This window comes from Pelophylax lessonae (assembly GCF_965119305.1).
Source record: "Pelophylax lessonae genome assembly, chromosome: 6".
NCBI lineage: Eukaryota > Metazoa > Chordata > Amphibia > Anura > Ranidae > Pelophylax > Pelophylax lessonae.
Genome location: NC_138773.1, coordinates 230,790,696 through 230,801,909, shown reverse-complemented (window position 1 = coordinate 230,801,909; position 11,214 = coordinate 230,790,696). Strand labels below are relative to the sequence as shown.

The following is an 11,214-nucleotide window of genomic DNA, read 5'->3' as shown; positions in this document are numbered from 1 at the left end:
TCTTTACCAATCATCTTTTAAGCCTTCCTGCGCGAACCGACGTAGGTATACGTTGGTCACGCGACTGCAGCTAGGGGGTGAGCGCCCACCGCCAGCAGCCCGCTCCCGCCCCCACTCTTCAGCGGGGATGTCCGCATGACACCCCCGATCGCTCCCCGCGATCTATTGCGTTTTTTTACCAAAAATATGTAGCAGAAAACAAATTGGCCTAAAATGTTAAAAAAATTAGATTTTTTAATTTTTTGGGGGAATTTTATATAGCAGAATGTGAAAAATCTTTTTTTTTTTTCAGAATTGTCGCTCTTTTTTTGTTTATAGCGCAAAAATAAAAATCGCAGAGGTGATAAAATACCTCCAAAAGAAAGCTCTATTTGTGGGAAAAAAAGGACATCAATTTTTTTTTGGGTACAGCGTCGCACGACCGCGCAGTTGTCCGTTAGAATAAAGCAGTGCCGAATCGCAAAAATATAGCCTGGTCATTAAAGCGGTTGTATCCCGCTTTTTGACACTTTTACCTACAGGTAAGCCTATAATAAGGCTTACCTGTAGGTACAAATAATATCTCCTAAACCGGCACAGTTTAGGAGATATTTACAGTGCATGCAGCCGCTCGCGCGAGCGGCGCATGTGCACTGAAGGTCCGGGGGGACCTTCAATTAACTTGCCGGAAAAAATCACTCCCGCGCATGCCATCGCGGCTCCGGCCAATCAGCGCGCTGGAGCCGTCTCTTCCGGCCAATCAGCGCGCCGGAGCCGCCGAACCCGGAAGAGACGACGAGGGATCATGGCAGCGCCCGCATCGATGTCCGGGGGTCCGTGTCGGGGCTTCGTTTTAAGGTAAGTTAAACATAATGGGCTAGTATGCGATGCATACTAGCTCATTATGCCTTTGTCTTGCAGGTTTTTTTTTTTTTTTTATAGGGTTTACAACCGCTTTAAGGGGGAAAATCTTCCGGTCTAGAAGTGGTTAAACCAAGGTCACATTTCCAGGGACTGACAATTCTTCTAACTTGGCACAGGTCTGGGAAGGTCTAGCACTGCCTTCTCCTTATGCCAGTGAATGGTCACATGAACAGACAGAGTCCTGACAGCGGAGCACTCTCTATCTCTCTTCCGCTACAATTACTTTCACCGGAAGACATTTTCGCTCAGGAATCTACAGGCAGCACAGAGGCATCCCAGTGACGTCATATTGTGCGCCGACTGTAAGAAGGACCCCGGCGCAGGTTGTCCGGGGAAGGACAGCGACATGTTTGGGACATCAGCGGTCCGTGGTTTGAGGCTGACCTGGAAAGCTGGGGTCATTAGTGTGGTGAGGATCGGGGACAGTATGTACAGAGAGAGGGGGCAGGGAGTTCATTGGCATTTCCTTCACTGATAGCTTTGTCTGCCATTAACCCCTTGTTGACAGCAGCCATTGTAATATCCTAGACAGTTCTGTGACATATACAAGCACACTGCATGGAGGTGTCATTGTATTGTTCGCCCTTTACGCCGTTGAGATAAAACCAATGGTGCTGTCATTCTTGGCCAGTTGTTTATGACAATGTTTCTCAACTCCAGTCCTCAAAACCCCCCAGCAGGTCATGTTTTCAGGCTTTCCATTATTTTGCACAGGTGATTTGATCAGTTTCACTGCCTTTGTAATTACCGCAGCCGTTTCATCTGAGGGAAATCCTGAAAACATGACCTGTTTGGGGGTACTTGAGGACTGGATTTGAGAAACGTTGGTTTCTGGTACAGGCTTCAAAGTTGTCTTTTCTCTATCTTTCCTTTATGTCATAAAGTATAACCAAGGGAAAATTTTCTTTTTAGTTTTGGATGGAGTAGAGAGGGATTAGAACCCCTGTCTGTTTTTATTGCTGCCTGTGTCCCCGTTACAGAGATTCACCCTCTCTGTTCGTCCTGTTTACAGTTATCATCGAAAGTAAAAGAAAATCCCACATTTTGGGTTGTCACTAGAACCGTAATAAAGGGAAAATCTTCCAAAGGGGACACCAGTTCTGGCGATAACCTGGGATTCCCTCACTTTGGAGGGATTTTCTCTCACTTCCTGCTTTGGCTATGAGACGGAAAGTGAAGGGAAATCTCCCTAATGGAACACAGATGCCAAAAAACTGACAGGAGTTTTAACCCTCCCTTACTATATCCAAAATGGGGGGAAAAAAAAAAAAGTTTTGCCTTTAGTTGTTCTTCACCCCCCCCCCGGCCGAGTGCTCACCATAGAAAGCCACTTGCCTGGTTGGGGGGGAACGCAGCCCTGCTCCCTAATCACTGGCTGTAATAGGCAGGAGCCAATGAGGGGAGAGAGCGTCCTCTGCTCTCGTGCATAGCGCTGGATCAAGACCGGGCTAGGTAAGTATAAAGATGGGGGGGGGGGGGGGGAGCTGCATGCTGAAGGTTCTTTTTAATTGAATGCATTAAGGTAAAAAAACCTTCATCCTTTTCATCCACTTTAATCTTCTTACCTAGAATACCGCTGTGCATATCAGGAGACCCCAAATAAAGGCTGTGCATTTCAGGAGACCCCCCCCCCCCCCCAAATAAACTAGAAGTGACCTAATTCCCCAAAAAAGGCCATGCATATCAGGGGATCCCCAATAAACTAGAATGGACCACATGACCTAAAACAAACGTGTATCAAGAGACCCCCAATAACCCCCCCGCATTGCCTAGAACAAGCTTGTGTACTGTATATAAGCTGATGTACATTCTAAAGGAGAGGAACTAGCATTGTCTTTTACCAAGGCTACATTTGCACAGGGGAACAGGCAGCTGTAGGAGTCTTCTGATTCCTGCTGCTGTTTTTGACAGGTTTGTGTGGCTAGCTGCTGCTGCTGAGCCCATACAGTGAGTCAGCAGTTACCTGAAGTGATCGCTCCTTTACACCGCAGGTGTCAAAAACAATAGCAGGGATCATCAGATTTCTCCTGCTGCCATTCACACCGTGGCAGAACGCTAGTGCAAATGTAGCCTATCGCTAGCCATACACATTGAAGATTTCTCGTGTTTAACCTTGTGATTCCCCTATTCACATCAAACAGAATGGATGGAGGAATCTCCAGTGTTGGCTATTTTATTTAGATAGCCAAAGCACTCATGACTGTGTGAATAACCAAACAGTGACTGCATCTGATTGGATGGAATCATTGTTCTGCCGACTGTTTTTCACCTGTCTCTATCAAACCTTTAAGCAACATTTCTTGAGATGGGTTGTGCCATCCACACCTTGAATTTTGGGAGATTTTGCAGGAAGCAGCTGGTATTGGAGCCAAAGTGTTACTAAACCCACAACAGTAAATTCAGTCTGTATATGCCGTAAAGCATGCTTGTTATAATCATTTTGGAACCTAAGGGGTTAATCCTCTGCATTGTGTAAAAAGGCTGTTTGATCTCTTCTCTGATCCTTTCCTTCTTCCACTGTCCCCAATCCATCTCCTAAAAGAACAGAGCCTTGGAGGCAAGCTGCACATGCTCAGTTTGGGGTCTATTGCTAGAGAGTTGTTTTTTTTTTTTTTTCTTGAGAAAGTGCATGTGATCAGCACAGGGCCAATCAGCACTGCCTGGTCAGGTGTTGGACAGCCTCATAGGACAATCAGGGCAGAATGAAAACTCCTCGTACAAGCTTTAACCAAAGTTAATCAAAGTCACAAGACTGCTCTAACTACTGATGAGAAAAGGTTTTTAGCAGTTTAATATTTATTAAAATTATTGCAAAGATATAGTGAGTGCAGGGTCCTGGGTTTAGTAACACTTTAGGCATTATTTGTGTATAAATAAATATATAAGTGCAGTCCGCACAATGGAGAATCAACAAAAATTGTGATAATGTTCTAAAAAAGCTTTGAGCTGCTGCCTCCAGTTAGACTGCTACCGAGGTTGTGCCTGTTGTAAAACCTATGTATTAAAAAATGGGTTTTGGCGCTGCTCTATGTGCAATAAAATACAGTACTAGTATACCCGTATGCAAATCATTCTCCAAAAAACACAAATCAAAATGGATATAAATTATAGTGTAACATATGCCAAAAAATGAGGTGCAAAAAAATTACAAAAGTGAAAAATATAAATTATTGTGCAACATTTGCAAGAAATTATGTGCAAAAAAGACTAAAGTGCTAGTGCTAAAATAATAGTGCCCAAATGGGGTGAGCTTCCAATTACACTCAAATCATAAACACTCTATGACTCGGGTCTTCAAACTATGACCCTCCAGTTGTTCAGGAACTACAATTCCCATCATGCCTAGTCATATCTGTGAATGTCAGAGTTTTACAATGCCTCATGGGATGTGTAGTTCCGCAATAGCTGGAGGGCCGTAGTTTGAGGATCCCTGCTCTATGTAATCACACATAAATCAAATTATTGATGCAAAGGTGATCTGTGCTTAGTGAACAGTCTGGGATAATGTACAGTGTCCTTTTAATTAGTCCATTGTTACAGCTATCCTTGCTGGTCCTTATGGTAGCATCAATAAAAGGGATGCTACTTGATGTTGTAACCAGGAGGGTTGTGCAACAGCATGTAATGTGCCCGGTGTCTCCACTCATGCCCCCTCCTGATAGTACACTCACCAGACGTCTCTCCCCTTGCGAGGGGGATATCCAGCTTTAGCAGCTGTATGCTGTATCCATGACCCATTCTCTGGCGGCCACTCCTTGCAATCCCCTCCAATCTCAGTGGTACATAGAAATAGTAGAGACAGCCCCCATAGTGTGAATCCGTATAGATAGTTTTATTGGTAAAAAATACAGTAGTGCACTTACATTTAGTAAAATACAAACTGCTTCTTCAAATCAAACAATTTCCAATCATTTATATTTTGCACTTCAGTAATTTTTGGCACATGATTTTTTGGCATATGTTGCACTATAATTTATATCCATTTTGATTTGTGTTTTTTGTAGAATATGCATAGTAAGTTTAGGGTGTCACCTGTAATTTGCACCTGCAACCCCATCTATCTCCCATACTTTCAGTGCCATTCTCTTCTTCATTCACCTTCAGTGTCTTTTTTTCCAGCCTAGGGCAGTAGTCAATACGGAAAGCAGCAGAAATATGTCATCACCATTGCTAACTGTGTCACCGTATGTGAATTATAGGGACTGAAGGGACCTTTTCACTCAGGGGGCCAGTCCATAATACTATACACTCACAAGATGTTGTCATTTAATTTGGTAGACTGAACACATGAGGTGGCTGAAAGAAAGCAATTGCAGTGAGGGGCAGAACCAGAGAGGAGGTGAATATTGCACCCAGAACTTTTTTATTTTTTTTTTTTTTTACACCCTGCTGGAGGACTTTTTGTTTCCTGGAGTTGGTTAAGGTCTTCTGCCAATATGTGATCTCTCGTGCAGCCTACCATGGGCTCTTGATAGGTTAGTCATCAGTTCCATGGTGAAGTGCGTTGGGGGCGTGGCCTGGTTGGAGCCTGGGCTGAGGCTGTCATGCACTTTCTTACAGGGTTTTGCAGAGATGTGCGACTTTCAGAACTTTTCCCTTTTCCATTAGGTGTTATTCCTTTTCGCATTGGAATATATCAGTGGCCCCCCAATACTGCGTTTGCATATGTGTTCCAGGCTATTGATTCTTCAAGTAGTGGAGATAGTAGTATGTTCTTTTAAAAATAAATGTCTGTTGATGATGTGGGGGTTTTTATCGATGGGTTTTTTTTTTTTCTATGACATGATGTAGCAGAATGCAGCTTTTATTTTAGATACTGTATATACAATAAAGTTATTATTTTAGTTTGATTATGACCCTTTTTTTTACCTTTTTGTTTTTTTATTGAATATCTTGTGAATAGTCCCAGTTTCATGTCAGCTCAAAGCATGGGATTCAGTATGGCTACTTGGCATACATGCTGGGGGAAAGAACATCCAAACGATTAGGACCAAACAGTAAGATCATTACAGTTGATGGCAACTTGGCTTCTGGCAAAGGAAAACTTGCACATGATCTAGCACAAAGGCTCGGTAAGATAAATCATTGTGTTGCTAAAATGGAAAACTGCTTTTTATTTTTTTGTTTATGTAATATAGTTGTTTACATAATTTATGGAAGAGTGAAAGAGATTGTACCCTGAAACAATAAGTAATAACGTGAAACCTCTTAAAGATGTATACAGCATCTTTCATTTCTCCCAAAATGCCCGAATGCCAGGCCGTTCTGAAAGGGCAAAGCTATTTACTTAACTCCTTTTAAAATGTTAAAATGATCTGAAATGTCAAAAAGACAAACCAATGCAACCTCTATTTTTGGACCATGAAGCCTGTACTGTCTTAGTCCACTGTTAAAGACAGCACTTCTGCCTGTTATTTGTGTTGCTGGGAGACAGCGAAAGTAGGTTCTGTCTTGGATTGTGACCTTGGACCAGCAAACACTCCTTTTTAAGGTTGGAGCATTTGTAAATGCTTTTTTGTACTTTGTCTCATTAAGTGTCCGACTAATGACCATTTATCTAACTTTAAATACTTAACCACTTCCTTTCCAAGCCTATTCTGACACTTCGCTCCTACATCTAAAAATCTCAGCTTTTTGCTAGAAAATTACATAGAACCCCCCCCCCCCAAGCAATTTTATATATATATATATATATATATATATATATATATATATATATATATATATATATATATATATATATATATATATATATATATATATATATATATAATATAATTTTTTATTTTTAGCAGAGACCCTATAAAACAAAATGGTGTGTTGCAATTTTTTATGTCACACGGTATTTGCTAGGGATGCACCTAAATGAAAATTCTGGGTTGAAACCGAAAATGCAGGATGCCCTTGGCCGAAAACCGAAAATGACTTTTTCCCCCAAAATTTTTTAAAATAGATAGAAGAGGGGCATACACCAAAAACAGGCAGCGACGTACACCTGTCGCTGCCACCCTGTCACAGTATATGTACTGTGATGGGTTGGCAAGAGGTTAATTTAATTACCAATGGTATTAGTATTATGCAGCATGAGGGGGTTAATGTATTGCCACTGCTGGTCACTCATCTATTAGTGACCGACCAGTGGCAGTTAATTAACCCCTTTGTGCTGCATTAGTGCAACCAGTGTTAATTAACACTGATACTGGTTGCACTAATGCAGCACAAAGGGGTTAATTAACTGCCACTGGTCGGTCACTAATGCATCAGTGGCAATACATTAACCCCCTCATACTGCATAATACTAATACCATTGGTAAGCTGCCTACATTTGCGACAATACCTCACGTGTGGTGCGATCACTGTTTACATATGTGTGCGGGAGTAATGTATGCATGTGCATGTAAGCACCGTGGGACAGTGGCACTTTCGATTTTTTTTTTTTTTTTTTATACAAAAAAAATATATAATAATTTTTTTTTTGTACAAACTTTATTGCTATCACAAGGGATGAACAAGTCCCCTTTAGACCCCAAATCTTTCCTCTGGCCCTCCCCCATGCAGCTGATTGGACCGAGATTGGTATGATCAGCTGCTTCTCTGGCTGCTGGTGGCCAGGTAAACAAAGGGGTGGAACCAGAAGTGATGAATACTCATGGCTCCCAATTTCCAGGGTTACAGAGAGAGGGGAACGGCGTCAGTTCCTTTCTCTCTCTGTCCCAGGCAGCCATCGCTGCTAGCCGTATCGCTCCCGGCCTCTGCGATGGGACTGGAGAGCCCAGGAGAGGCCGCGGGAGGGGGGGTGGGACCCCCTTCCGCCACCCGCAGAAGTGATCGAGTGGCTAATTAGCCACTCGAATCACTTATACCTTCTACAGAATCGCCAGCTAAAAATCATGGTACCAGGATGATGCCTGTAGGTGCAGGCATCATCCCGGTATAACCACTGAAACCCAAGGACATGGTGGGAAGTGGTTAAATCCTATATCGATGCAGCGCTGTGCTCCTCTGCAGGTCTCCAGTCTCACAGGCTTGGGTCAGAGCAGCAGGAGCCATTGGCTCCTGAAGCTGTCAGTTGGGCTGTGCTGTGTGTGTCAGTGGACACGCACAGCTCGGCTCGGGAGCGGAGCTGCAAGTATTCCACTATAGGAAGTGGCTTCACATGGTGGCACACACAGAGGAGGAGGAGCCTCCAGCGCTGGTGGGAGACCCCAGAAAAGAAGGTTTGGAGCTGGTCTGTGCAATACTGTTGCACACAGCAGGTAATATAATATGTTTATTATTTTATAAAAAAAAAAAAACATTTTGCATCCTTAAAGATTGCATTGCATACGTGTGTTCCTTCGGCAATGGTAGAAATGTGGAAAAATAAGAGGTAATTTGTACATGGTTTTTCTTTTTTTTTTTTTTTTCTTTTTTACAGGTAAACGTTTGTTAAATAATACACAGGTTAAAGAGGTTGTAAAGTCACATATCACAATTGCTTGTATTATATCTGTTTTTGCAAGATATAAATGGCAGTGTATGTGTTTCTTTCAAATTATAATCATGACTACCTTTTTTTCACAGCTCCTCTGTGCAGTCACATGATCTCCCTCTGCTCTGCTTCCTCGATCTAAGAACAGTAGTGGGAGGGGCTGAGATTCCACAGTGATGTCAGCCAGCAGGGGCAGATCATGTGACCACACAGAGGAGTTGTGCAAAAAGGTATTTAGGATTATCATTTTAAAATAAAGTGACATACTGCAGTGATTATCTTGCTAAAACAGAGAAGGTACAAGTCATTGTGTTATGTAATGCATTGGAATAGAGGCAGGAGGAGAGGGGAGGGGCTCGGAGGAGATCGGCTCTGCAGACACAGACTGGAGCTGACAGTCAAGGAGTGAGGAAGAGGCACTCGGAACACAGCGGATAATGGAGGCACATAAACTGACCACGATGCTCAGGGCTCAGCAGCAATGATTACTGTGGTCTGCACACAGAGGGGGGAAACACAGGATCTGGCAGGGTCAACCAGGTATTTTAGATTTAAAAAAAGGGACAAATGACAATGCAACAGCACTATGCTACTGATCATGCTTTAAAGGAACAGGAGCATGATTTGTTTTTTTTAGGGTAACAACCACTTTAAGCACAAAAATCAGTGTCAGTGTAACACAAATGCAACCCATCACAAGCAGGCAACAGGCAGAAGTCACATAAAAATATATCGGATCATAGTACAATTGCTCCAGAGAATAGCAAATGGAGAATAGGTGTACATACAGATTACCATAATGATAGAATAGCAAAGCCTAAGCAGCATCTCTAACACAATCAGGTACACCCAAATTATTCCCCTCGTCCAGATGTTACATCAGGATATCTGTCGCATGGTTTTTCTTTAGTTTAGAAATGGGTGAGTAAATAATTTAAAGTGGAATTCCAGCCTAAGGGCTCTTTCACACGGGCGATCCGATCAGATCCGCCTGTCAGTTTTTTAGGCGGATCTGATCGGATCCTTCATGCAGCTCTATGGGGCAGCGGATGTCAGCGGAGACACCTCCGCTGACACCCGCTTACATCCATAAACGATCCTGTCCGTGAAATCCGGACGGATGGAAAACCTATTTTTTCCATCCGTCCAGGGATCGGATCGGATGAGAGCGGACAGGCGGTCCGCTCTCATCCGATCCCCCATAGAGAGCAGCGGGGGCTGTGACACCTCCCTCTCCACACTGCAGGCGGAGACGGAGTGGTCATCTGGCGGCTCAGCGGGGATCGGCGGATCGATCCATGCTGAGCAGCACGGATCCGCCTACGGAGGCGGACCGTGTGAAAGAGCCTTAACACTAGATATGCTCCTCCCTCCTACTACTTACCCTGCATAACCTGTGTAAAAAAGATATGTAAACTTATCCTATTTTTAGTCCAGCCATATGATCACACAGCTCTGGCTCCAGAAGCGGTGGCTGCAGGGTAGAGGAGGGAGCAGTGACAAAAGCTTGGGACATGGGAACCCTATGAGTGACGTCCTGGCTCTTGGAATTCCCAGTCATTGTCGAGTGCTTCCTGACACAGGTGAGCTGAAGCTGCAGAATCCGTGCAGATTAAAAATGGGTTAGTATATAGATCTATTTTACATAGGTTAGGCCTCTGCCATACACTGAGCAATTTTTTTTTTGGTTGCAGGAAAGAAATTTACTCGATTCCCCCATGAACACGAACAATATTGATATGGGAATCCCTCCTGCTGGGCCATTATCTTCTCCTGGTGGGGACGGACAGGGGAAGTCATCCCCGCCGGGAGAAGATAGGAAATTATCACTAGCGGCTATAGCATTTGATCGATCAATTTGGTACATTCAGCCTGCCTAATAACGGTTCGAAGCTCGTCCAATTCCTGCTGAACCAGCCAAGATTCGAACCGCGTATGGCTGTACTTGGGTAGAATAGATAGTAGGAGGTGGGTGGGAACATTTCTAAGCATAGTAAGTGTTAGGTTGGAATTCTACTTTTCTATGCATGACTTAATAATAGTATGTTTATCATATGATGTAAGTTGGTTAATGCTGTGTAGCAAAAATCAAAAATGTGTCCCTGGCTGTGTTCATACAAAGCATCTCTATGTTTTATTGTAGGTGCTTATCCAAGCTATTATGGTGTAGTAAGTGGACCTTAGTCTAGGGGGAGAGGACATTGGACTCCTCATTCAGGGAGTGGATGTTTGTAGGTGCTCATCTGATAAAATTCTATATACCAGATGGATAAACACCTTTATCAGATAAGCACCTGAAATTCCTGTAAAATTCTGTTTATTCAGCACATTAAAACATGGCCTATCCAAACTGAACTATTTTGGTATTTAAATGGTTTGATTATCTCTTCTTTTTCTGCAGATCTTCCCATTTCACACACCACCAAATTTATTTAGCCCTCGATAGTCATTTGATGAGTAATAAGCGAGTATAAAATTGTTTGTATAGCCACAATTTTTTTTATTTCTTGTTTTACATTCTTTTTTTGCTGGCTGCATCTTGTTGGAGAGATCTTCAGTTCCTTTCTGTCCCAAAAGTGCAGCAGTAGGTAAATCGAAAACTCTGCAAAATTAGCGTTTTCCCCTCTTAGACCATTTGCACTGGATTATGTGTTCTAATTTTTGTTGTACATGTGTCAGGTGAAAAGGAAGGATTGGGAGACAAGGATTTTTTGGCACAACAAACTTGATAACATTACATTTTTATTTAAATCCATATAAAACCAGGGAAAAAGACACTTAATATAAAAGATATGACCTGAAAAAGGACCCAGGAAATATCTACAAATTGTGTAGCAGTT

General features: G+C 42.8%; 1 protein-coding gene across 1 annotated transcript in view; it reads left to right on the top strand.

Moving 5' to 3' along the window:
* The first annotated feature begins 1,158 nt into the window (after positions 1-1,158).
* NDUFA10 (NADH:ubiquinone oxidoreductase subunit A10) overlaps positions 1,159-11,214 on the top strand; it is a 29,661-nt gene continuing 19,605 nt past the window's right edge. Inside the window, exons 1-2 of the mRNA XM_082262230.1 lie at positions 1,159-1,312; positions 5,807-5,975. Coding sequence (XP_082118356.1) covers positions 1,250-1,312; positions 5,807-5,975 — 232 coding nt within the window. The 5' untranslated portion in view covers positions 1,159-1,249. The remainder of the gene's footprint in view (positions 1,313-5,806; positions 5,976-11,214) is intronic.